Below are 23,655 nucleotides of genomic sequence, written 5' to 3'. Positions count from 1 at the left end.
CTTAGATGTTTTGATTCACATAAAACTATATTTTGAACCACTATGATAAATGTAATAAAATAGTGAAGAAAAGAGTTTTAGGTAAAAAGTAGAGGATGATCATATCAAATTACATTGATCACCATATACAAAAAAAAAAAGAAAAAAAAAATCCTAACAGGATATGCATACTTTAAAACGACAATTATAAATGGGTTTTGCATTGGAACCCCATCCAAATGTATCATAAGAAAATCAAACATTAAATATGTATAATAAAAATCTCAGAGCTTTTATTGGTGTATTGTATAATGTTTCCTCTTAAAGATGTTTATGCATGGAGAACTAAATTAATCACATTTACCCAATGACTTCTTTTAACTTCAGTCAAATTTAAACTATCCCTACAAATACAAAGGTTATTTACATGATTCATAATTCATATTTCAACCATCATCAGATATGATCAGCTTAAACAATCCTATCACTTTGTGGTGCCTAATAAAATGTTAATTGGGATCTCCAACCTTAATGTGGATCAAGTTTAACCATACATGTATGATGTATGGAGACATCGGGTTTGGGCTTTGGTAACTGAGACTGAGTTCAGCGTGGCAAGCAAACCGGTTTGCTCGTGCTTGCAGCCCGGTTCGGGTGCCGGTCCAAGTAACGAACCGGGATGCGGACGTTAAAAACCCTACGACTTCCCTAATGGGGCTTAGGGTTTTAGCGATATCTCCATGGTCCGCTGGGGATTCTCATTCTCACGTCCGTCTGCAGGGTCGATTTCTGCTTCGTGTATGAGGTCGGCGATCCCAGTTCGATTGAATCTAATATTTGCGTGTTTTCTGCTTCAGATGAAACCTTGCTTTTCCGTTTGTATGTGGGGTTCGTAGTCGAATCTGCAGGAATTGCTAGTTTGGTGCGGGATTGATGCTGTGGTTTGGATGTTAGGCTGTGATTTTGAGCTAGTAGATGGTGGTCTGCTCTTCTTGCGCTTGTTGGATGAGTTTTCAGTTTAGAATTATAGGCTTTTTTATTGAACTGAGATGAGATGAAGAACGTGGAAAAGTTACGATATTTTTCGGTTTTGCAGTTTGGTGCTCTCTTTTATCACATATCAATGGTTTGTTTGTGTGGGCTCTGCATCAAAGTTTCAATTTTGTGTTTTTTCTTGGAACTAAATGTTGTTCATCTGATTTGATTTGCATGTTCTTCGGTTTCCTGCAGTGAGCTAATGGCAGCCATTTGAGTGGTTAAGGTGGCTGAATGAGATGATGCTGTCGCTATGCTTCTGGGTTTCCTCAAGGCAACTTCAGGAATTAGAGTCAGTCTCTTCTCGACAGTGACCCACTTGTCTCCCTCTGTTTCTCCAGTCTCAACTCAGTTTGCTTCCTTGTTGAAGGAATGCAAGACAGCATCGACCGCCAGACAGATCCACCAGCAGATTGTCAGCCTTGGTCTGCTCTCCTCTCCCTCAAGACCCACCATTTCTTCGTCGTTGTCATCTTCGTCATCATTGGGAACTGGTATCATAGCTGCATACCTCGCTTGCGATGCTCTGACCGATGCCATCTGCTTGTTGGAGCGTCTCTCACCGTCCCCCGTGCTTTGGTGGAACTTGCTCATAAGGCAATATGTCAAGGAAGGCCACCTTGACTGTGCCCTCATCCTCTGTCGGCGCATGCAGCGTGTAGGAACTAGGCCGGACCATTTCACCTTTCCCTTTGCCCTCAAGGCATGTGGGGAGCTACCTTCCTACCGACGAGGGACTGTCCTCCATGCAGTTATTTGCAGCAATGGCTTTGAATTGAATGTTTTTGTCTGCAATGCTTTGGTAGCCATGTATGCACGCTGTGGTGCTGTGGAGGAAGCTACCTATGTGTTTGAAGAAATTATTTCTAGGGGAATTGATGATGTTACATCTTGGAACTCAGTGGTAGCAGCACATGTGAAGAGTGGTAATCCGGAGATTGCTTTAGATCTGTTCTCGGAGATGACACAAAAAGCCAGTAATATGGCTAGCCAAAGGAGGTCAGATATCATAAGTCTTGTAAACATCCTCCCTGCTTGTGCCTCCCTTTGTTCATTTCCTCGGGCAAGAGAAATACATGGACATGCTATAAGAAATGGTCTTTTCTGGGATATCTTTGTGGGAAATGCTATGATTGATGTGTACTCGAAATGTGGAGCGATGGGTGATGCCTTCAAGGTTTTCAATGGCATGGAGGTGAAAGACGTAGTTTCTTGGAATGCAATGGTCACTGGATATTCACAGAATGGTGACTTTGACCATGCCCTTGAGCTTTTTGAGAAGATGCATGCGGAGCACATAGCATTGGACGTTGTGACTTGGAGTGCTGTAATTTCTGGGTATGCTCAGAGGGGACATGGACATGAGGCCCTCAGAGTTTTCCGGCAGATGCAGGTCTCTGGGTTGGAGCCTAATGCTGTCACCATTATCTCACTCCTCTCTGCTTGTGCTTCCATTGGAGCTATTTCTCAGGGAATGGAAACACATGCCTATGCTGTTAAAAAATGCCTTCTAATGTTAGATGATGATGATGGTGATGGGGAAGATCTGATGGTGCAGAATGCTCTTGTAGACATGTATTCTAAATGTAGGAATTTCAAATTAGCCCAATCATTATTTAGTTCTATTCCACTTAAGGGGAGAAATGTTGTTACTTGGACTGTCATGATTGGAGGTTATGCACAACATGGAGATGCCAATGATGCTCTAGCACTCTTCTCGAAGATGTTAGTAAAAGCTAGGTCCATTGTGCCCAATGCTTTCACTATATCTTGTGCTCTTATGGCTTGTGCTCGTCTAGCAGCGCTACGGTTTGGTAAGCAAATACATGCTTATGTGATTCGCAATAGGTACAAGGGCACGAAGCTGTATGTAGCTAATTGCCTCATTGACATGTATTCCAAGTGTGGTGATGTTGATGCAGCTCAAAATGTTTTTAACATGATGCCAGATAAGAATTCTGTTTCTTGGACATCGCTGATGACTGGTTATGGGATGCACGGCTATGGCAAAGATGCCCTCCGTGTCTTTGAGGAGATGCAAAAGGTGGGGTTTGTTCCTGATGGCATCACTTTCCTAGTTGTGCTCTATGCCTGTAGCCATTCTGGCATGGTCGATGAGGGGCTGGATTATTTTCACAACATGGGCAAGGATTATGGGGTCGATGCTGGCGCTGAACATTATGCTTGTGTAATCGACCTGTTGGGCCGTGCTGGTCGCTTAGATAAAGCTTGGGAGATGACAAAGAACATGCCAATGAAACCCACGTCAGTTGTTTGGGTGGCCTTGCTTAGTGCGTGTAGAACCCATGCCAATGTGGAGCTTGGTGAATATGCTTTGGGGCAGTTGTTAGAGTTGGAGCCTGGAAATGATGGGTCGTACACATTGCTCTCCAACATATATGCAAATGCAGGCCGCTGGAGAGATGTAGCCAGGATCAGATCTTTGATGAAGAAGTCTGGAATCAAGAAGAAGCCTGGTTGCAGCTGGATTCAGGAAAAGAAAGGCACTGTGACATTCTTTGTCGGAGACAGATCTCACCCACAATCTAAACAGATCTATGCTCTTCTTGGGACCTTGATCGAACGTATCAAAGCCCTTGGTTATGTGCCTCAGATGCATTTCGCTTTGCATGATGTGGATGATGAGGAGAAAAGTTGCCTCCTCTCTGAGCACAGTGAGAAGCTTGCTCTTGCTTATGGTATCCTCACCTCCTCACCTGGAACTCCCATTCGTATCACAAAGAACTTGCGGGTGTGTGGTGACTGCCACAGTGCCATCACATTCATCTCTATTATTGTTGACCATGAGATCATACTAAGGGATTCCAGTCGTTTCCATCACTTTAAAAATGGTTCTTGCTCATGTGGTGGCTATTGGTGATTCTTCTGTCGAAGATTTTAGTAATATTCCACATTGGCAACCAAGAATTTGCAGCATTTATATCAAATTGTATTCATTCATATACTTCTGTCTCTTCTCCTTACGTGGGGAATTTTACCATGGATGATATTTCCAGTAGACTAGAAATTGGCCGCAAATGTATGTTGACACACTAAGAGTGCTAGTTCTTCAAAATATTGAGATGGTCAAGTTGACTAGAGAATATCATTCTGGTTCTGTTTTTCTTTTCAAATTCAGATGGAATTAGAATTCCTCGTCACTATATTTATCTGACATCTTTATGGATTAAGATTCTTGAAGACATCAAGTTTATGAATGATGGTGAAGGTCTTCATGGATTCTGGCTGTGTTTTTGTATTTGTATATCTGAATGCTGCTGCTGAGAGTTAGTAGATTACTACAACAGTGAAGCAAAAAATTTCACCTAAATTGCTTTCTTCATTCTTTTTTATTTCCAAACTTGTCATGGGATTGATTGACTGACTTCTTATGTTGCTGCACTATGAACTTTTAAATTGTGGTAATCATCCAAAGTGATTGTTTGGAATATTAAAAGTTAGTGATATTGTGTAGTAATCATCGAAGGACCTGAAGCAGATATTGTGATCCAAAGTCAGTGATATTGTGTAGTAATATTAAAAAAAATTTATAATTTGAATAAAATTATAATACAAGGGAATATCATATTTTGAGTACTTGTTGGTATTTCTAATTAAGAACAAACAAAAAAAAAAAAAGCTGGATGGTGGCTTCGGAATGTGTTCCATGCCTCAATCGAGACAGGTGAGCAGTCTCATCAAGTTATTATTTATTTTTGTAAGCATAAGAATTATAATATATTATTATTATGTAAAAAATTTTAATGTTAAAATTTAAATTTAAATAATAATATATCTAAATTTAGGATGTGTATCTTTGATATCATTTTGAAATTTTTTATCTAATCTGTAAGCATATTTTTTATCTAATTTATGAGTGCATCATCGTCATCGGAAATTTTTTATCTAATATGTAAGCATATTTTTTATCTAATCTATGAGTGCATCGTCGTCGTCGCATTCAAAAGTTATAGTGATATCGATGTCGATCTGCAAAGAGAATTAAACTTATTTTCTCTTCTCTCTATATCTTTCCCATGATTATTATGAGCGATGAATTTAGGGATAAAGGAGATTTGAGAGAATGTTTGTAATCTCTTATTGATTTGTTCATGTAACTAAAGGATGATAAGAAAAAATCTATAATATCTCAATGATGTATCTATGTATCCGTATATCTAATCATTCCCACATCGTGTATATGGTCCCGAGGAGTTATTATCTATTTTGTAGACGAGAGCAAAGTGTCTGGAATAAATAATTCTCACATTGTGTATATGGTCCCTAGGAGTTATTATCTATTTTGTAGATGAGAGCAAAATGTCTAGGATAAATAATTAGAATAGTCCTTTTCATCAATGTCATCTCTTAAGAAATCATACTATAGTTAACTTCCTTTCTATTAGTCAATAACCATAATCAGAATCTAATCATATTCATAATATATTTTACTTAATTAGATAGGACCATATAATCTAATATTCTTTCACTTGGCCCATTAATTAGTAAGATACAAAAGATTCAAAATAAAAAAATAATAAAATAAAATTTATTTGAAGCAATTTTATCCAATTGGATTCTTAATTTTAAAAATCAATTATATACGCACAAATTTAAAAAAAAGCCAATAAGTCGAATAAATACAATAATACGACTTTAAGTCTGACTAACCATACAAGTTATAGCGATTGTATGTCATTAATGTCATATTTCTATGTATTACAACACTATTAATCCTTCCTAACACAGTCCAAAATAATTTCTATAATTTATCTTATTAAGATAATCATATCATCACATTCAATCATAAAATATATACATATAAATGTGAACAAGATAGTAGAAACAAATAACTTTAAATATGTAAACAAAAATATCAATTATAATATCTACTCAAATATATATCACCATATCTTTTATAGGTTGTTTATAAACAAACTTAAAGAACATATTCTTTCAAACATATTAAGTTGTAAGTAATAATTAATATAGTGGAACTCAAGTTATTAATTGACATTAATTATTTCTGAATTCTTTTTCTATAACCATCAAGTACTTTATACCATAATATACAGAGCTACAACAATAATTATCATTCTTAGATAATAAATCTATTATAATATGTTATAAAGTATCTTCAATGACTTGGCAATTGAGTCTAACTACACGAGATAAAATTTCATAGTCATAAAACTTGATTAGTAGCCTCAAAGCATATCACAAAATCAGTTTATATTGTTAATAATATAATAATATATTATTTTATTTTATTTTATAATTATCCCTCTAATTGATATAGATATAAATCGTAAAATTGACTTCTTGTTATTGAGATAATTTACATAATCTGTATATATATATGTGTGTGTATAATTCTTCGTCTATTCTAAATATTTTATTTTTTTATAGCTTTTTAGTATTTTTATTCTTAGATAATTCTAATATCTACCTAGTATTTTAACTACAAAACTGATATATGATCTGGAATAGATTTAAGCATATAATATACTTTCAACTATACATACATAAAAAATATTTTTCTTTATTTATTTTTTAAGTAATTTTAAAAAATACTTGTTTTCATTAAATTTTTTTTACTTTCATCATTTGTTGAATAGAGCTATATACTAAATCTATTTAAGACTCGATCAATATATCCTTTTTGAAACAATCCTAGCAATTCTTGAAATCTACCCTTGAATATCTCAATGTGAATAATATAAAATGTCTCATTAATATCAATCATCTTAAAATTTTTGATGAAATTTTTTTTAGTTTTGTACAATAAACTAATATTAATGCTGACAAGTAGAATATTATCCATATATAAGACCAATATAATAAACTTACTTCCATTGATCTTCAAATATAAATACAGAACAACAGTATTTTTTCTTAAATCTAAAAGAAGTAATAATATAAAAAATATATATATAACTTTGTCTAGAAGTTTGTTTAATATCATAAATAATTTTTTTAATTTATATATCAAATTTTATATTTCTTTCATTTTCTCTTCCAATCGTTTAGGTTACATATATAAATCTAAATTAGAAAATTTATTTTCAAATCCTTATGATGTAATTCAAAATCATGATGAGTTACTAATATCATGACAATTCTTAACGAGTTCATTAAAAAAAACTAGAGAAAATATATTGTTATGGTTGATGTATTCTTTATGAGTAAAATCTTTGACCATAAGTTTGATTTTTATATCATTCGATATTGCTCTTTGAGTCCGGTTTATATAATAGACTCTTTTACAATTATAATAGTTTTTATCAAATCATTTAATAATTTGAGTAACAATAATTTCTTAAATGATAAGAAAATATCAATTAGCATCTCATCAATATCAAGATTAAATTTTTGAGATTTTCACTCATTTGTTATTTCTAGGAATCTTGCATTACTATATTCAATTATTCGATTATGATAATAAAATATGTACCCCTTTGAATTATTTTGGATAAATAATAAAATATCCAAAAGTAATCCTTAAATATATTTTATTCATTTGAATTAAATACCCTTATATTTGTAGGACAATCCTAAATATGTAAATATCTTAAGTTGAGTTTTCTATCAATCCATAACTCAAAAGAAGTTAATAGAATTAACTTACTATGAACCTTATTTAAGATATATATAATCATCTTTTGAGCTTCTCCTCGTATTGATTCGAAAGAATAATTCATCATGCTCCTAATCATATTAATAAGAGTATGATTTTACCTTTTAGTAATCCTATTTTGTTGTGACAAATTTGATAAATCATACCGAAAACAAATATCATACTTTTTCAAGAATCTAGCAAAAAAAAAAAGAATTATGATTGAGTTCATTATAAATATCATAAAATTTATTACCCTTGTCAGATCTAATAATTTTGATTTTTTTTATCAATTATCTTTTGATTTTATTTATGTATACCTAAATATGTCAATAGTCGTAAGACTACTAAGGGAAAAACAATATCTTGAAAATTTTAGGTATAGAATCTAAATTTCTAAAATTGGAAGTACATAGCATGTAACCTAAATATCCATAAAATGAATCGTCTTCAAGCATATGCAATTAGTACTAACTATTATCGCTTTTACTTTAAGATGATTTCTTATAATGATGAATATTTCAATCTCTTTTTTGTTTTCAAATTAAAATGAATCTCTATTATTTGTAATATATATTAAAGCATCATAATCATACTAAGTAATGAAAAAGGATTTCTATAATATTTGATTTGAAACATATAAAAGTCAGAGTTATACATTTTCTTTTGAACTAAACTCTATAGTCCTTTTTCACATAACATTTCTTATCACAAAAGTAGCATTTTATTATGAAATTTTTTTATGAGTTGTTCCCCGCTCCTTAACTATTAACAAAATATTATGAGTCTTCCCTACTTTAATATTAATTATTTCTAAATACATATACTAATCACCTTATTAAGTTTCACTTATTCTTAATTTTATTATAGTAAATTTTAAATGAGTCAAACTAAGAAGAAATAGAATTAAGAATAAATTATAGGAGAAAAAACTCAACTACATTCATCTTCTTGATCTTACAACTTTATCAAGCATATTGAGGATATAATCTTGAATTCCTCAAATACTATCATACTAAATTTTAATCAATTCTTCCATTAATATGTTAGTCAATGACTTATCAACAAATTTAAATTGATCTTTAAAATATTTTAATGTGCTAATTATAGATTATAATGAAGTTTAAATATTATTAGCAATTATTATAAAACTAAGTCCTTAAACTTTTCTTAGTTAGTTATCTCAATTATTTATTTTATAAAATTTTTAGTAGTTAAGTATATGATCCTTTCAACTAATTTGATCAAGGTTGAACACACCCAATATAAATTATATATACTTAAGCTATTTATAATAATTTAATTAAAAAATATAAAGATGTTTATAAGAATGTAATGAAAGAAGTACCATTATAATATAATATTAATGATTTTAGTTATTGGTTAATGTTGAACCATTGATATAATCTCTATCTTTATTTCACCTTTGGCTAAAATATTGACATGTCTACTATTAGCACAAAATTATTTATAGAGGATTGATACTATCCTCGTAGAATAGTATTGCTACATTCTTATGGATATTCTAAAACAATATCATCATATCCTACCACATAATTATTCGAAATAAATTTTCCTTTGAGATTATCTAAATATTTTAATTGTGTGCAAATATTAATTTTTTAATATCATTTAGGACTAATTCCTTAATATTATTTTATAAGTTATTGGTCTAGAAATTTTATCATTATAAATTATATTTCATAAGCCTATTATCCTAAGCTACTTTGGTAGCTACTAATCAGATAAAACTTAGAGATATAAGTTATAATAATATTCATTAATTTTTTAATATAATTTATCTCAAAATAATTTAATAATAGAATAATAACTATAATAAGTATTGAACATTAATCAGCATAAAAAAACTCATATGATAATTGTAACCATGATGAAACATAAATCATGCCTTTATGTAAAAATTAAATATTATTTTATAATTTTAAACATATATATATGAATAACTGAATAAATATCTAAGAACAATAATTGAATTTTTATTTGTCATGTGTAAAATGTTATCAATATGTCATATAAGAAAATTATTTAAGAAAATCATAATTTATAGTTTCTTTTTAAAATTTCACATCTAACCCTTATACTAGTCAAGTTTATTTAATTAGGTAAGCTCATAATTGGGCTAAATATCATCACAATTAAGTCAAAAATAAAATAAAATCGATTAAAATAAAAAAAATTAATTTTTTTTATAAATTCAATCAAAACTTGATTAATCGAATATAAATACAGTCAAGTAATAAAAATATAGTTATGATTAAGTTTGATCAAAGTATTTGATTAAAATAAATCAAATTAGTTAATTTTATAATTGAGGATATTATTAAAAAAATTAATTTTTGAATGGTAAAACTATAATTTAACTTACGATATATGGAGGAAATTTTGATTTCTTGAGAAGCAGAATTGGAAAGTAAACTTAGGGACACAAATAAGAATTATGTTATTTATGAGGGGTAAAACTATCATTTTAGTAAAAACCCTATTTGTCTCTTTCTACGATCACTGTGTGGGGTGTGACTATCGCCTTGTGCAGCCGTTGCATATGTGAGGCGCGTTTGTCACCATGTTCAACTACTACCTATGTGAGGTGTCGTAGTCACCATTTGTGGCCGTTGCATGAGGTGTGGTCGTCGCTATCGTGTGTAACCGTCACCTACGAGCGGCTTTAGCGTTCAGTTGACGCCGACGATTGTGGCCAACAAATGCTATCGTAACGGTGTTGCTATAGTTGCCGCTGGCAATGGTGCTACTATAGTCGACGCATGTAGCGATGATGCATGGCCATCGCTGTTACGGGTCGTTGTGCGGCTACAACTATTGCCCCCAACTGAGTGAGCACACTTGCAAATAGATCGACAATATAAAGTAGTAAAATAAATTGGTACTATCGATGAATAGTTCATAAATAACAACTGAATTATTTACGGGCTATGGGTTCGAAGGGATTGACGCTAGAGACTGTCCTCTCTGAGATCGTCGCCATCGCCTATGTTAGCACTGTTGGAATTTTAAGGGTCACACATGTATAATTAAATGTGTTAAGCCATTATTTTGATTAGCCAAAATTAAAGTGATCCAATTAAAATAAAGTTATTTGGCTAAGTGACATAATTGTTATGAAAATTAATTGTGTAGATATCATCAGTCATAATTCTAACTTAATGATGAGATAAGTTAGAAATATGAAACTCTTGAGGCATAATTGCAGATTCATCAATTATGAATACAATCATAATTGTAGATTCATCAGTTATTACTATAAATAAGGTTATGGTCCCCGATTGCAAGTATCAAATGAAGCTTCTCTTCACCCGTTAAGGAGAAATATAAAGTTCTTAAAGATACTTGCAATTGGAAGACCAAATCACCGATCAATTCAGAAAATTCTCTAATGGATTCATCAGGTACGCTTCCGTGTTAATATGTTTATCAATTATTGTAGGATTTCATGCATATTATAGTGGATTAAATAAGTTTTATGGAAACATTCTTAATCCATTATTTTGGATCTATTCGGTTTTGATTCTATAAAATAATTATTTGATCCATATTTGATATATTAAAAAGAACCCCAACAAGTGGTATCAGAGCCATCCTACAATGATTGATGAACATTTAAGCTTATTTTCTTATATATTTTAATAATGTTTTCATCAATATTTTGAAGTGATTTGGTTCTATTATCGTTGGAAAAGATGATAGTTTTATGTAATCATGCTATTTTGAAGTGATTTGGTTCTATTATCGTTGGAAAAGATTATGATTTTATGTAATCATGCTATAGCATGCTTCACATTCAATTCAATGCCTTTTTCTGATATGATATCAGTTTAATTTTGGATTATCTTTTCCACTTCGTGTCTTTTCCTATTCATCAATATGCAAAAAATTCATTTTTACACTACAAGGCATAAATTTTCCAAATTCTTTTTGGATTTTATCTAATTAATATGAATTTAATTAATTAGATATTATTGCAATATTATGTTGGTTTAATAATATTGTTTTTGGATTTTATCTAATTAATATGAATTTAATTAATTAGATATTGTTGCAATATTATGTTGGTTTAATAATATTGTTTTTGGATTTTATCTAATTAATATGAATTTAATTAATTAGATATTGTTGCAATATTATGTTGGTTTAATAATATTGTTTTTGGATTTTATCTAATTAATATGAATTTAATTAATTAGATATTGTTGCAATATTATGTTGGTTTAATAATATTGTTGCAATATTATGTTGGATTAAACATAGTATTGGTTCTATAAAGTTGTTTGTTGACATAAATTGAATGATTTACATGCTTTAAATATTTTAGTCAACAAATTAAGATCAAGCCAATTTGACTAATATGGTCTAAATTCAATTAGTGATTATTTAATATTAGATTGAGTAATTTAATATATGAAGTCGCCAAAGTAACCTCTCATATATAATATTTCTCATGAAAATATTAAATGTAGTGTGTATTTACATCCATGCGGTAATTATTCGGCCCAAAGGAAGGTTAATGACCGGTAGGATTTTATACATACCTGTAATGGTAAATATGTGATAATTATAAAGTTATACATGTAAATGATAAATCAATCCAAAGATGGGTTTTTCATTTGAGATGCCTTATTATCAGTATTTTATCATTACAACAAGACTACCACTAACAATTAATATTGAAGTCCAAAGACAAGATATTAATGTTGCACTTGGTATCTTGCTAACCTCAGTTCTGTACCAATTCTAAACGGAACCAACTTTAAAGATTGGAAAGAAAATATTCTAATCGTTTTGGGCTGCACGGATCTGGACCTTGCACTAAGAGAAGACCAACCTGCTTCTCTTACATAAAATAGTACTCATGATGATAGGAGACTATATGAGAAGTGGGACAGGTCTAATCGCATGAGTCTCATGATCATTAAGCACGGCATTCCAGAAGCCTTTAGGGGTGCGGTGTCCGAAGGGATTACCAAGGCCAAAGATTTTCTTACCGAAATAGAAAAGCGTTTTCTTAAAAATGATAAGGCAGAAACAAGCACTCTACTTCGAAGATTGTTTACCATGAGATACAACGGCAAAGGAAATATAAGGAATACATTATGGAAATGTCTAATCTTGCTTCTAAGCTTAAAGCATTAAAGCTTAACCTATCAAGGACTTACTTGTCCATTTGGTTTTGATATCTCCATTTGGTTTTGATATCTCTGCCTGCACAATTCAATTAGTTTAAGGTTAGTTATAACTGCCAAAGGAACAAATGGTCTCTTAATGAGTTCATTTCATATAATAATAATAATAATAAATAAATAAATAAATAAAGATGAAACATCGAATATATCTAGCCCTGACCTCTTCTGGAATCGTTGGCTTCGGCTGTGTCCAATTTGGAATTAAAATGGAACCGATTCCAAAAGATTCTAATTTCGAACCGAAGCCAAGAGTTTGTAGCTGACATGCAGGTTGGATCAATGAAAGAGTGATATGGAACTGCACTAATCAAACTTATGCATGAAGAAATTGCATTGCGGTAGGAGATGAAACATCACATATGTGTAGCTCGGATCCTTGTTTTAAAATGGGCGGTTTCAGTTCTATCAAATTTTGGAATCGAAAGCCATGTTGGTTCCCAACCAGAATTACCTGTTTTTATTTTTACCAAAATACTCTAGATTTGTCATTTGAAGGGGTATTTAAAGATTACCAAAATACTCTAGATTGTTTAGCTTTTTTTTTTATTTGAAGATTACCAAAATACTCCAAATATTCTTATGTTGCTGCACTATGAACTTTTAAATTATGGTAATCATCCAAGGTGATTGTTTGATGGAGTTATTGTTTATTTTACCCTTTCTGTTGTGATTTGGTAGGATTCAGGGATTGAGAGCTTCCAATGTCTCCATTGTGAGGTTCGAGGACCTGAAACCGAAATTGTGATCCAAAGTCAGTGATATTGTGTAGTAATATTAAAATAATTTATAATTTGGATAAGATTATAATACAAGGGAATATCATATTTTGAGTACTTGTTGGGATTTCTAATTAAGAACAAAAAAAAAAAAAACAGAAAGCTGGATGGTGGCTTCGGAATGTGTTCCATGCCTCCATCGAGATTGTAAGCATAAGAATTATAATATATTATTATTATATAAAAAAATTTTAATATCAAAATTTAAAATTAAATAATAATATATCTAAATTTATGATGTGTATCTTTGATATCATTTAAAAAAAAATTATTTAATCTATGAGCGTATTTTTTATCTAATATGTGAGCACATCGTTGTCACATTCAAAAGTTATAGTGACGTGCAAAGGAATTAAACTTGTTTTCTCTCCTTTTCCTATGAACAATGAATATAGGGACAAAGGATATTTGAAAGAATCTATGTAATTTGTACATGTAACTAAAGAATGATGAGAGAAAATCTATAATCTCTCGATAATATATCTATTTATCCGTATATTTAATCATTCCCATATTGTGTATATGGTCCCTAGGAGTTATTATCTATTTTGTAGATGAGAGCAAAGTGTCTAAAATAAATAATTAGAAGAGTCTATTTCATCAATGTCATCTCTTAAGAAATCATATTATAGTTGGACTTCCTTTCTATTGATCGATAACCATAATCAGAATCTAATCATATCCATAGTATAATTTACCTAACTGGATAAGGCTACATAATCTAATCCCAATTAATTAGTAAGATACAAAAGATTCAAAATAAAAAAATTAATAAAATAATTTTTTTAAAGCAATTTTATCTAATTGGATTCTGAATTTTAAAAATCAATTATATATGCATAAATTTAAAAAAAATACTAATAAATCGAATAAATATAATAATACAACATTAAGTCTGACTAGCGATTGTATGTCATTAATGTCATACTTCTATGTACTACAATAATGTTAATCCTTCGTCCAAAATGATATTTATAATTTATCTTATTAAGATAATCATATCATCATATTCAATCATAATATGTATATATATAAATGTGAACAAGATAGTAAAAATAAATAACTTTAAATATGTAAACAAAAATATTAATTATAATATCTACTCAAATATGTATCATCATATATTTTATAGGTTGCTTATAAACCTAATGAACATGTTCTTTCAAACATATTAGGTTGTATGTCCAAGTGAATGAATCAATAATTAATATAGTGAAACTCAAGTTATTAATTGACATTAATTATTTTTAAACTCTTTTTCTCTGATCATCAAATACTTTATACCATAATATATAGAGCTACAATAGTAATTATCATTCTTAGATAATAAATCTATTATAATATGTTATAAAGTATATTCAATGATTTGACAATTGAGTCTGATCACACCAAATCATGAGATAAAATTTCATAGTTATCAAACTTAATTAGTAGCCTCAAAACATGTCACAAAATCAATTTCTATTGTTAATAATATAATAATATTTTATTTTATTTTTTGTTATAAATTATCCCTTCAATTGATATAGATTTAAATCGTAAAGTAGAATTCTTATTATCCGTCAGAAGGTAGCAATACTATTCTACGAGAATGGTATCAATTCTTTATAAATAATTTTTTTCTAATAGTAGACATATCAATATTTCACCTAGAGGTGAAATAAAAATAGATATGATATCAATAGTTCAACAATAACTAATAACTCAAATCATTAATGTTATATTACAATGGTACTTTTTTCATTACATTCTTATATATATCTTTATATTTTTTAATTAAATTATTATAAATAGCTTGAGTATAATAAACTAATATTAATGTTGGTAAGTAGAATATTATCGATATATAAGACTAATATAATAAACTTGCTTCCAAGAAACTATTTATTTTCAAATCCTTATGATATAATTCAAAATTATAATGAGTCACTAATATCATAATGATTCTTAATGGGTTCATTAAAAAAAACTAGAGAAAATATCTTATTATGGTTGATACATTCTTTATGAGTAAAACCTTTAACCATAAGTTTGATTTATATATTATTCGATATTGCTCTTTAATAGACTCTTTTATAATTATTAGATAATTCGATAAGTTCTTAAACATCATTCTAACTCATTAATTTTAACTTTTCTTTTAAACATCATTCGATCAAGGTCGAACATATATACTCAAGCTATTTATAATAATTTAATTAAAAAATATAAAGATATATATAAGAATGTAATAAAAAATGTACCATTGTAATATAATATTAATGATTTGAGTTATTAGTTATTGTTGAACTATTGATATCATATCTATTTTTATTTCACCTCTGGGTGAAATATTGATATGTCTATTATTAGCACAAAATTATTTATAAAGAATTGATACCATCCTCGTTGAATAGTATTGCTACCTTGTGATGGATATTCCAAAACAACATCGTCCTATCCTATCACATAATTATTCAAAGTATATTTTCCTTTAAGATTATTTAAATCTTTTAATTATGTGTATAAATATTATTTTTCTTAATATCATTTAGAACTAATTCTTTTATGTAATTTTATAAGTTATTGGTCTAAAAGTTTTATTATTATAAATTATATTTCATAAGCCTATTATCTTAAGCTACTTTGGTAGCTATTAATCAGATAAAACTTAGAGATATAAGTTATAATAATATTCATCAATTTTTTAATATAATTTATCTCAAGATAATTTAGTAATAGAATAATAATTGTAATATGTATTGAACATTAATCAGAATAAAAAAAACTCATATGATAATTGTAACCATAATATAATATTATTTTATAATTTTAATATATATATATATAATTGAATAAATATCCAAGAACAATAATTAAATTTTTATTTACCACATGTAAAATGTGTTGAATCTCAGATTTTGATGATAAAATCAATTGATGGGTTAATTGATCTAATTCATATTATTGAGTTAAGTGTGCAGGATTAACTACGATAACCAAAAAACACAAAGCAAGTATACCGGAGTCAAGTTCGATGGACGTTTAAGAGTCCGAAGAATCGTCGGAGATGCTACCGGAACCATCCGAGAAGAAATCGGGAACCTATCGAAATTTTCGGAAGTTCGCCGAAGAGATCGTCGGAGGTTCACGGAGATCATCGAGAAGGCTCGGCTACTCATTAAAGTCATCACAAGTTCGGGAGCTTGCTGGGAGTCCGTCGGAAGAAGTTCGTCGGAAAGCTCGCCAGAATAAGGCTCGACGTTCACGGTTGAAAACTTGTTTAGGATGTTTTTATGTTATGTAGTTCACTTGTAATTAGGATTAGGATTAAGAGATAATCCTATATCCTGGTTAGGGGCCAACTGGGCCCAAAATTAGACTTGGTTTGGGTTAAATTTGAAGCCCAACAAGTGAACCAAAAGGTCTGGCGGTGGCACCGCCAGACTGGGCGGTTGTACCACCCAGCACCCGAGAGCTGGCGCCTGGGATGGGCGGTGGCACCGTCCAGCACTGTCAATGTCTGACAGTGACAAGCGGTGGCACCGCCACTGACAGGCGGTGGCACCGCCAGCATCGGGAATCCAAAGAGAATTCAAATTTTGGAGCCCAAATTTGAATCCTCTTGAGGCCTATAAATACTCCTCAAATCTCAGCTGAGATCACAACTTTTTTAGCAGCAATTGTTTGAGAGAAAGGCCTTAGAAAATTCTTAGCTAGTCTTGTTTTCAATTTGCTAGTGTTCACCTCCTTTTTTCTTGCTGAAAATCTGTAAGAGAGTGAACCGCTTGTAAAAAGTTGTAAGAGAGGTATTCACCATTCCCTTTCAAGAGATTTGCTAGTGGAAGGTGGGAGCCTCATCGAAGAGGGGCCTCGCAAGTGGATGTAGGTCACTTGACCGAACCACTTTAAAAACGACGTAATCTCTGGTTTGCATTTCATTACTGCTATTTATATTACTGCAAACCTTCTGTTAGGACCCTTTTTCTGAGCTTTTGAATAATGTTTATTGAGTATGTTTAGTCCAATTGTTTATTGAGTTGGTTTGGTTCAGTTAGAGTTAAGTAGAGGTTTATTTAATATTTATTTATTATTAGAGTTCAAGTCTTGATGGACTCTGGGTGGAACTCTATAAATAGAGATGTAACTGCTTCTTTTCGGTAATCTATGAAAAATAGAGAAGTGATCAAGGAGGGCCGATCCCCTCTAAGCGTTTAAGAGGGTCGATCCCCTTGCGTCGCAGTGCAGCCGCTCGACCTCTCCTCCTCGGCGATCGTTGGTGACACTGCTCCCAGCCGCGCCACCACCGCTACCTCTCCACCGCCGCCCGCCTCCCCTTGGGTCGCAGCCGCAGCCGCCGATTGTCGCCCTCCTCGCGACGACCGAAACAGGGCAACTCACGGATTGCCCTTGTTCCCAGCCGCCTCACCACCACTTTTCCCAGCCGCATTGCCGCGACCTCTTCTCCTTGCGTCCCCATCTCGCTCGAGCGAGAAGGACCTTCGGCACCGCAGTCGTAGTCGCCGGTTGCCGCAGCCCCTCCTTGCAGCGGTTGCAGAAACAGAGCTTCCTCTGTTTCCGCAGCCCCTCGTCGATCGCAGCCACGCCTCGAGCGCCGTCGCCTTCCAGCCGACCCACCACCACTGCCAGCCACCGTGCAGCGACCGCTTCTTGCCTCCCAGCCGCCGCTCCCCCTGGCTCGGGCGAGAACGACCGCCGCCACTCCCCCTTACTCTGCCGCCTTGTGACCGAGAAACAGGGCAATCCTCTTGCTGCTGCGAATGCTGGTTGCCAACACCGTCGCCACTGCTGCCCAGCCAGCGACGACGCCGCTCGCCGCCCAACCTACCACGACTACTACTGCCAGTCACCGCAGCCTTCACCTCAACCCCCTCGATCTGCACCGTTGCTGCAGCCCCCTTGCTCTGCATCTTTGCCGCAGCCGCCGGTTGCCACCACTACAGCCTCAACCCCGGCCGCTTCAACGCCACCTCCCTCTTTGCCTCCGCTACTGCAGTTGTTGGTTGGCATCACCGCAGTGTCAACCCGGCTGCTCGAGGATTGCTTCCTTGGGTCACAGTAGTCACAACCGTCGCCTTTCAGCCTCGACGCTCTCATCTCACACAGTGACAAAAACACAGGGCAGCAACTCTTCCTCCATCGCAGCCACCGTAGCGGCGAGTCCTTGCCGGCGTTGCCCCCAACCACATCACCATCGCTGCCTCCCAGCCCTCAGCAGCCGCGATCCCTCCACGCAGCGACTGCAATAAGCATCGTTGCCTCTCACCAACGCCTCCTTCCGCAGTGTGACAGAAACAGAGCAACGCTACCTTCCATTCGCGCCGTCGGAGCCATCGCAGTGGTGAGCCCATAGCGGTGCTGCCCTAGCCGCACCTCCATCGTTGCCTCCAAGCCATCAGCAACAGCGATCCCTCTACGCAGCGACCACAACAAGAATCGTTGCTTCCCACGCGGCGACCGCAGCTACGTCCCTGCATCCTCGCAGCAACCCTTCATTTACATAGTGTTGCCACCGACTGCATCACAACAGCAACACCGAATAGGGCAGTGATTGATGCCCTTGACCAACACCAAAAATAGGAGTTGAGATTATAGATTTGCAGTCTTACGAAATGGCCACCGATAACTCAGTGAAAGCACAAATGGCATTGGAAATTAGAATTGAGAACCGGTTACAAGAAGTACTTAATGATTTCAAAAAGGACTTACTGGGGATCCTTAGTAAATTTCAATAAGATGTGAGCTCAAGTTCGATATTGCACATATCTGGAAATACTAGAAAAGGGCCCCAAGATTATGACACAATCTACTCATACATGAAGGTGGATGGACAGTTCTCAAAAATTTGTTAGACTTTTACAGTGTTGGAATATCATAGTAGGTTTGAAAAATTATAAAATCAAGCTAGAGATTGGTCAGAACGATAACTTCTGGATACATTTATTGAAGGTCTTATTCCAGAGATCCGGTGTGAAGTTAAGGCTCGTCAACCTCGCATTAAGATAGCTACGATCTCATTCGCACATCTACATGAGAAAAAAATCAACAAGGAAAATCATGGAAATAGAAGTGACAATAACCAGATGATCAGTAAGCCACCAGCCCTATCTATTCTCAACCAAAGCCTTGACACCCGAAGACTAACCTAGAAGAACTTAAGGAAAGATCAGTAAAGGGTTTGTACTATGATGAAAAGTAGAGTATGGAGCACCAATGTAAACAAGGGCAACATATGATGATTGAGCCAATTGGAGAGGAACCGAAAGCAGAAGAGTTGGACTCCGATCATGAAGGTATAAATTCTAATGAAGACGTTGAACCTACCATACATACAATGCATACATTAGCCGACTACTCTAACCCGCAAACTATGGAAGTTGTCGGAACTCTAGAGCATCAGCCTATTATAGTTTTGATTGAGATTGGTAGCACTAACAATTTTATGGATAATGAGACTGTTGACCGATTGGCCCACCACATTGAAGACTATGATAGATTTGAAGTAAAAATCGTTGATGGACGTATTTTCACTTGTGATAGCAAAGGTTCAAAGATAAAATTGATTATACAAGGCCAGAAGTTTAATGCAATGATTACTACACTGAAAGACCGACCCGTTGCTTACACTATCAAAAAGTTGAGACCATACTTGATCAACGGGTTGTGATGCGTTACAGATAGTCTATGGCTAGTGCTGAAAGAGAAACTCCCCGAGATTGATGCTGCTCAACCTTGAAGACAATGCTGATTTGAAGAGGGAGGAACTATTAGGACCCTTTTTTTGAACTTTTGAATAATGTTTATTGGGTCTATTTAGTCCAATTGTTTATTGAGTCGGTTTGGTTTAGTTAGAGTCAAGTAGAGGTTTATTTAATATTTATTTATTATTAGAGTTCAAGTCCTGATGGACTCTGGGTGGAACTCTATAAATAGAGATGTAACTGCTTCTTTTCGGTGGTAATCTATGAAAAATACTACTCTGTCTTTTGACAAACCCTAGGAGGCCGATCCCCTCAAAGCGATCAAGGAGGGTCGATCCCCTCGAAGCGATCAAGGAGGCCAATCCCCTCGAAGTGATCATTATCATCCCCATTTCTCCCCTTTCTTCGATGATAAGACTTTAGGGTCTTATCACCTTCTTACTTGCTTTATTTCCTCATTACATTTGCTACACAACTTTGCGAATACGCTTTCAAGTTAAGCACTTTCGATTCCGATTTTTATCGTACGAAAGATTTGTCGAAACCAACGTTTTAATCCGCTGCACTAATTCACCCCCCCCCCCCTCTTAGTGTCGCTCCGATCCTAACAATTGGTATCAGAGTTAGGCTCACTCTCATATTTGGTTTAATACCTAAGAGAGATGGCTTACTCCGGCATGCATGAGGGTCATTCTATCACACATCCACCCATGTTTAATGGGTCGGATTATACTTATTGGAAGACTCGGATGAGGATCTTCCTCATTTCTATGGATTTCGAGCTTTAGACTATTGTTGAAAACGGATTTCAAAAATCTTCTCTTCCGATGAGCGAATGGAATGAATCGGAGAAGAAGGTTTTTGCTTTAAATGCAAAGGCTATGAATGTCTTGTTTTGTGCACTAGACAAAAATAAATTTAATTGTGTTTCAATTTGTGATTCGACTTTTGATATTTAGAGAACTCTTGAGGTCACTCATGAAGGCACTAGCCGAGTGAAAGATTCCAAAATCAACATCCTTGTGCACTCTTACGAACTTTTCCGAATGAAACCAAGTGAGTCCATCGGAGATATGTACACCCGGTTTACGGATGTCAACAATGGACTCAAAGCTCTTGGTAATGATTTTACTAACTTTGAACTAGTAACTAAAATCTTAAGATCCCTCCCTAAAAGTTGGGATCCAAAAGTTACGGCCATTCAAGAGGCCAAAGACCTTAAAACAATCCCTCTTGAAGAACTCATTGGGTCTCTAATGACCTACGAAATGACATGTCAAGCTCATGACGAGCTCGAGAACCCCCTTCCAAAGAACAGGAAGGATATGACACTCAAATCACAAGAAAACCACTTGAAAGGAACATCAAGTGATGAGGACAGTGACAACGACATTGCACTTTTGACTCAAAAATTTAAAAAATATTTAAGAAAAAACAAATTTAAAAATAATACAAAAAATAAATTCGAACAAAAGAAGGACCAAGTGATTTGCTATGAATGCAAAAACCGGGACACTACAAGAACGATTGTCCTCAAGCCAAAAAGAGAACATCAAAGAAGAAGACGCTCAAGGCAACATGGGATGATTCAAGCGCGTCCGAAGAAGAGGAGTCCAACACCGAGCAAGTTGCTCATTACGCCCTAATGGCTATCGGAGAAGAGGTAACGGATTTAATTGATGCAGATTTACCTTATCATGAATTGTTAAATGCTTTCCATGAGTTATTTGATGAATGTAAGACAATTAGTAGAAAATATAAATTGCTAAAAAAGGAGCATGATAGTCTCACTTGTGATATCGATAAATTAAAAACTGAATATCATGATAGTTTAGCTCCATGTATAAAATGTCATGATCTAGAATCTCTCCAAAAGGAGACCTTGCTACTTAAGGACACCTCGAAGAAATTCAAGGTTGGTAGCAAATATTTGAATATGATCCTTACAAATAAGGGTCACGTTCCTAAAAGAATTGGAATCAGATTTGTGAGAAGTCCTCACCAAAATCCAACCACCTTCATTAAAGGCCCCATCTTACATGTTTGGCACCAAAGCAATTACAACTTTTGTTGCAAATATGGACATAAAACTTATAAATGTTCATTCAAGAAAATTAGTCTGAACAAACTAATTTGGGTTCCTAAAGGAACCATGATCAATTCTATGCAATATGATAAACAAGTTTTTAAGGCACCCAAAAGAAAATGGGTACCTAAAAATAATCCCTTCTTGTAGAAACATACACCATCACAAGCTAGGAGCAAGAGATGGTATCTAGATAGTGGATGCTCAAGACATATGATTGGAGATCCATCTCATTTCTCTATGCTCACTAGCAAAGAAGAAGGGTACGTCACCTTCGGAGACAACAACCAAGGCAAAATCATTGGCAAGGGAACCATAGGTAACAAATTAAAATTTTCTATTGATGATGTCTTACTAGTTGATGGATTGAAACATAATCTCTTGAGTGTTAGTCAATTATGCGATAAAGGTTATATCGTTAGATTTGAATCAAATGTGTGTATTATTGAAAAACCAAACTATAACATAACTATGATTGCATTAAAACAAAATAATGTCTACACCATCAACCTTGATGAACTAAGTAATGAAATGTGCTTCTCCGCTTTAAATGATGATGCTTGGCTTTGGCATAGGAGACTAAGCCATGCAAGCATGAAACTAATATCTAAGATCTCATCTAGAGAATTAGTGCGAGGAATTCCAAACATAAAGTTTATTAAGGACAAAGTATGTGATGCATGTCAACTAGGTAAACAAATAAAAACTAGTTTCAAACCAAAAACTCAAATTAGTACCACTAGACCATTACAATTGATTCATTTGGACTTATTTGGATCAATTGACACGACAAGTCTAGGGGGAAGCAAATATGCATTTGTAATTGTGGATGACTATACTAGATACACTTGGACCTATTTCTTAGCTCACAAAAGTGATTACTTTAAATGTTTCTCTAAATTTTGTAAACTTACTCAAAACGAAAAAGGTTTCATGATTTCATCAATTCAGACTGATCACGGTGGCGAATTTCAAAACCGTGACTTTCAAAATTTTTGTGAAGTTAATAGATACAATCACAACTTCTCCACTCCGAGGAATCCCCAACAAAATAGAGTAGTTGAAAGAAAAAATAGAAACGTACAAGAAATGGCAAGAACTATGTTAAATGAACATAGTTTACCTAAGTATTTTTGGGCCGAAGCCGTAAATACGGCTTGCTACATCATGGATAGAGTCCTAATAAGACCATCCTTATCAAAAACTCCCTATGAATTATGGAATAACAAAAAACCAAATATTTCCT

The 23,655-nt window shown here is 33.6% G+C and overlaps 1 protein-coding gene across 2 annotated transcripts; it reads left to right on the top strand.

Moving 5' to 3' along the window:
• The first annotated feature begins 699 nt into the window (after window positions 1–699).
• Window positions 700–4,313, top strand: LOC135637534 (pentatricopeptide repeat-containing protein At5g16860-like). 2 transcript variants are annotated; one of them, XM_065150103.1, is made up of 3 exons: window positions 700–784; window positions 1,210–1,306; window positions 1,385–4,313. In XM_065150103.1, the coding sequence occupies exons 2-3, from the start codon at window positions 1,268–1,270 to the stop codon at window positions 3,893–3,895; spliced, it is 2,550 nt and encodes an 849-aa protein (XP_065006175.1). In that variant the 5' UTR covers window positions 700–784; window positions 1,210–1,267; the 3' UTR covers window positions 3,896–4,313. The 2 variants fall into 2 exon arrangements, with proteins under 2 accessions (XP_065006175.1, XP_065006174.1); XM_065150102.1 differs by having other exon boundaries at window positions 1,210–4,313.
• The last annotated feature ends 19,342 nt before the right edge of the window (window positions 4,314–23,655 follow it).

This window comes from Musa acuminata, chromosome BXJ3-5 (assembly GCF_036884655.1).
Source record: "Musa acuminata AAA Group cultivar baxijiao chromosome BXJ3-5, Cavendish_Baxijiao_AAA, whole genome shotgun sequence".
NCBI classification, from domain to species: Eukaryota; Viridiplantae; Streptophyta; class Magnoliopsida; order Zingiberales; family Musaceae; genus Musa; species Musa acuminata.
This window is presented reverse-complemented; position numbering and strand designations above follow the sequence as displayed.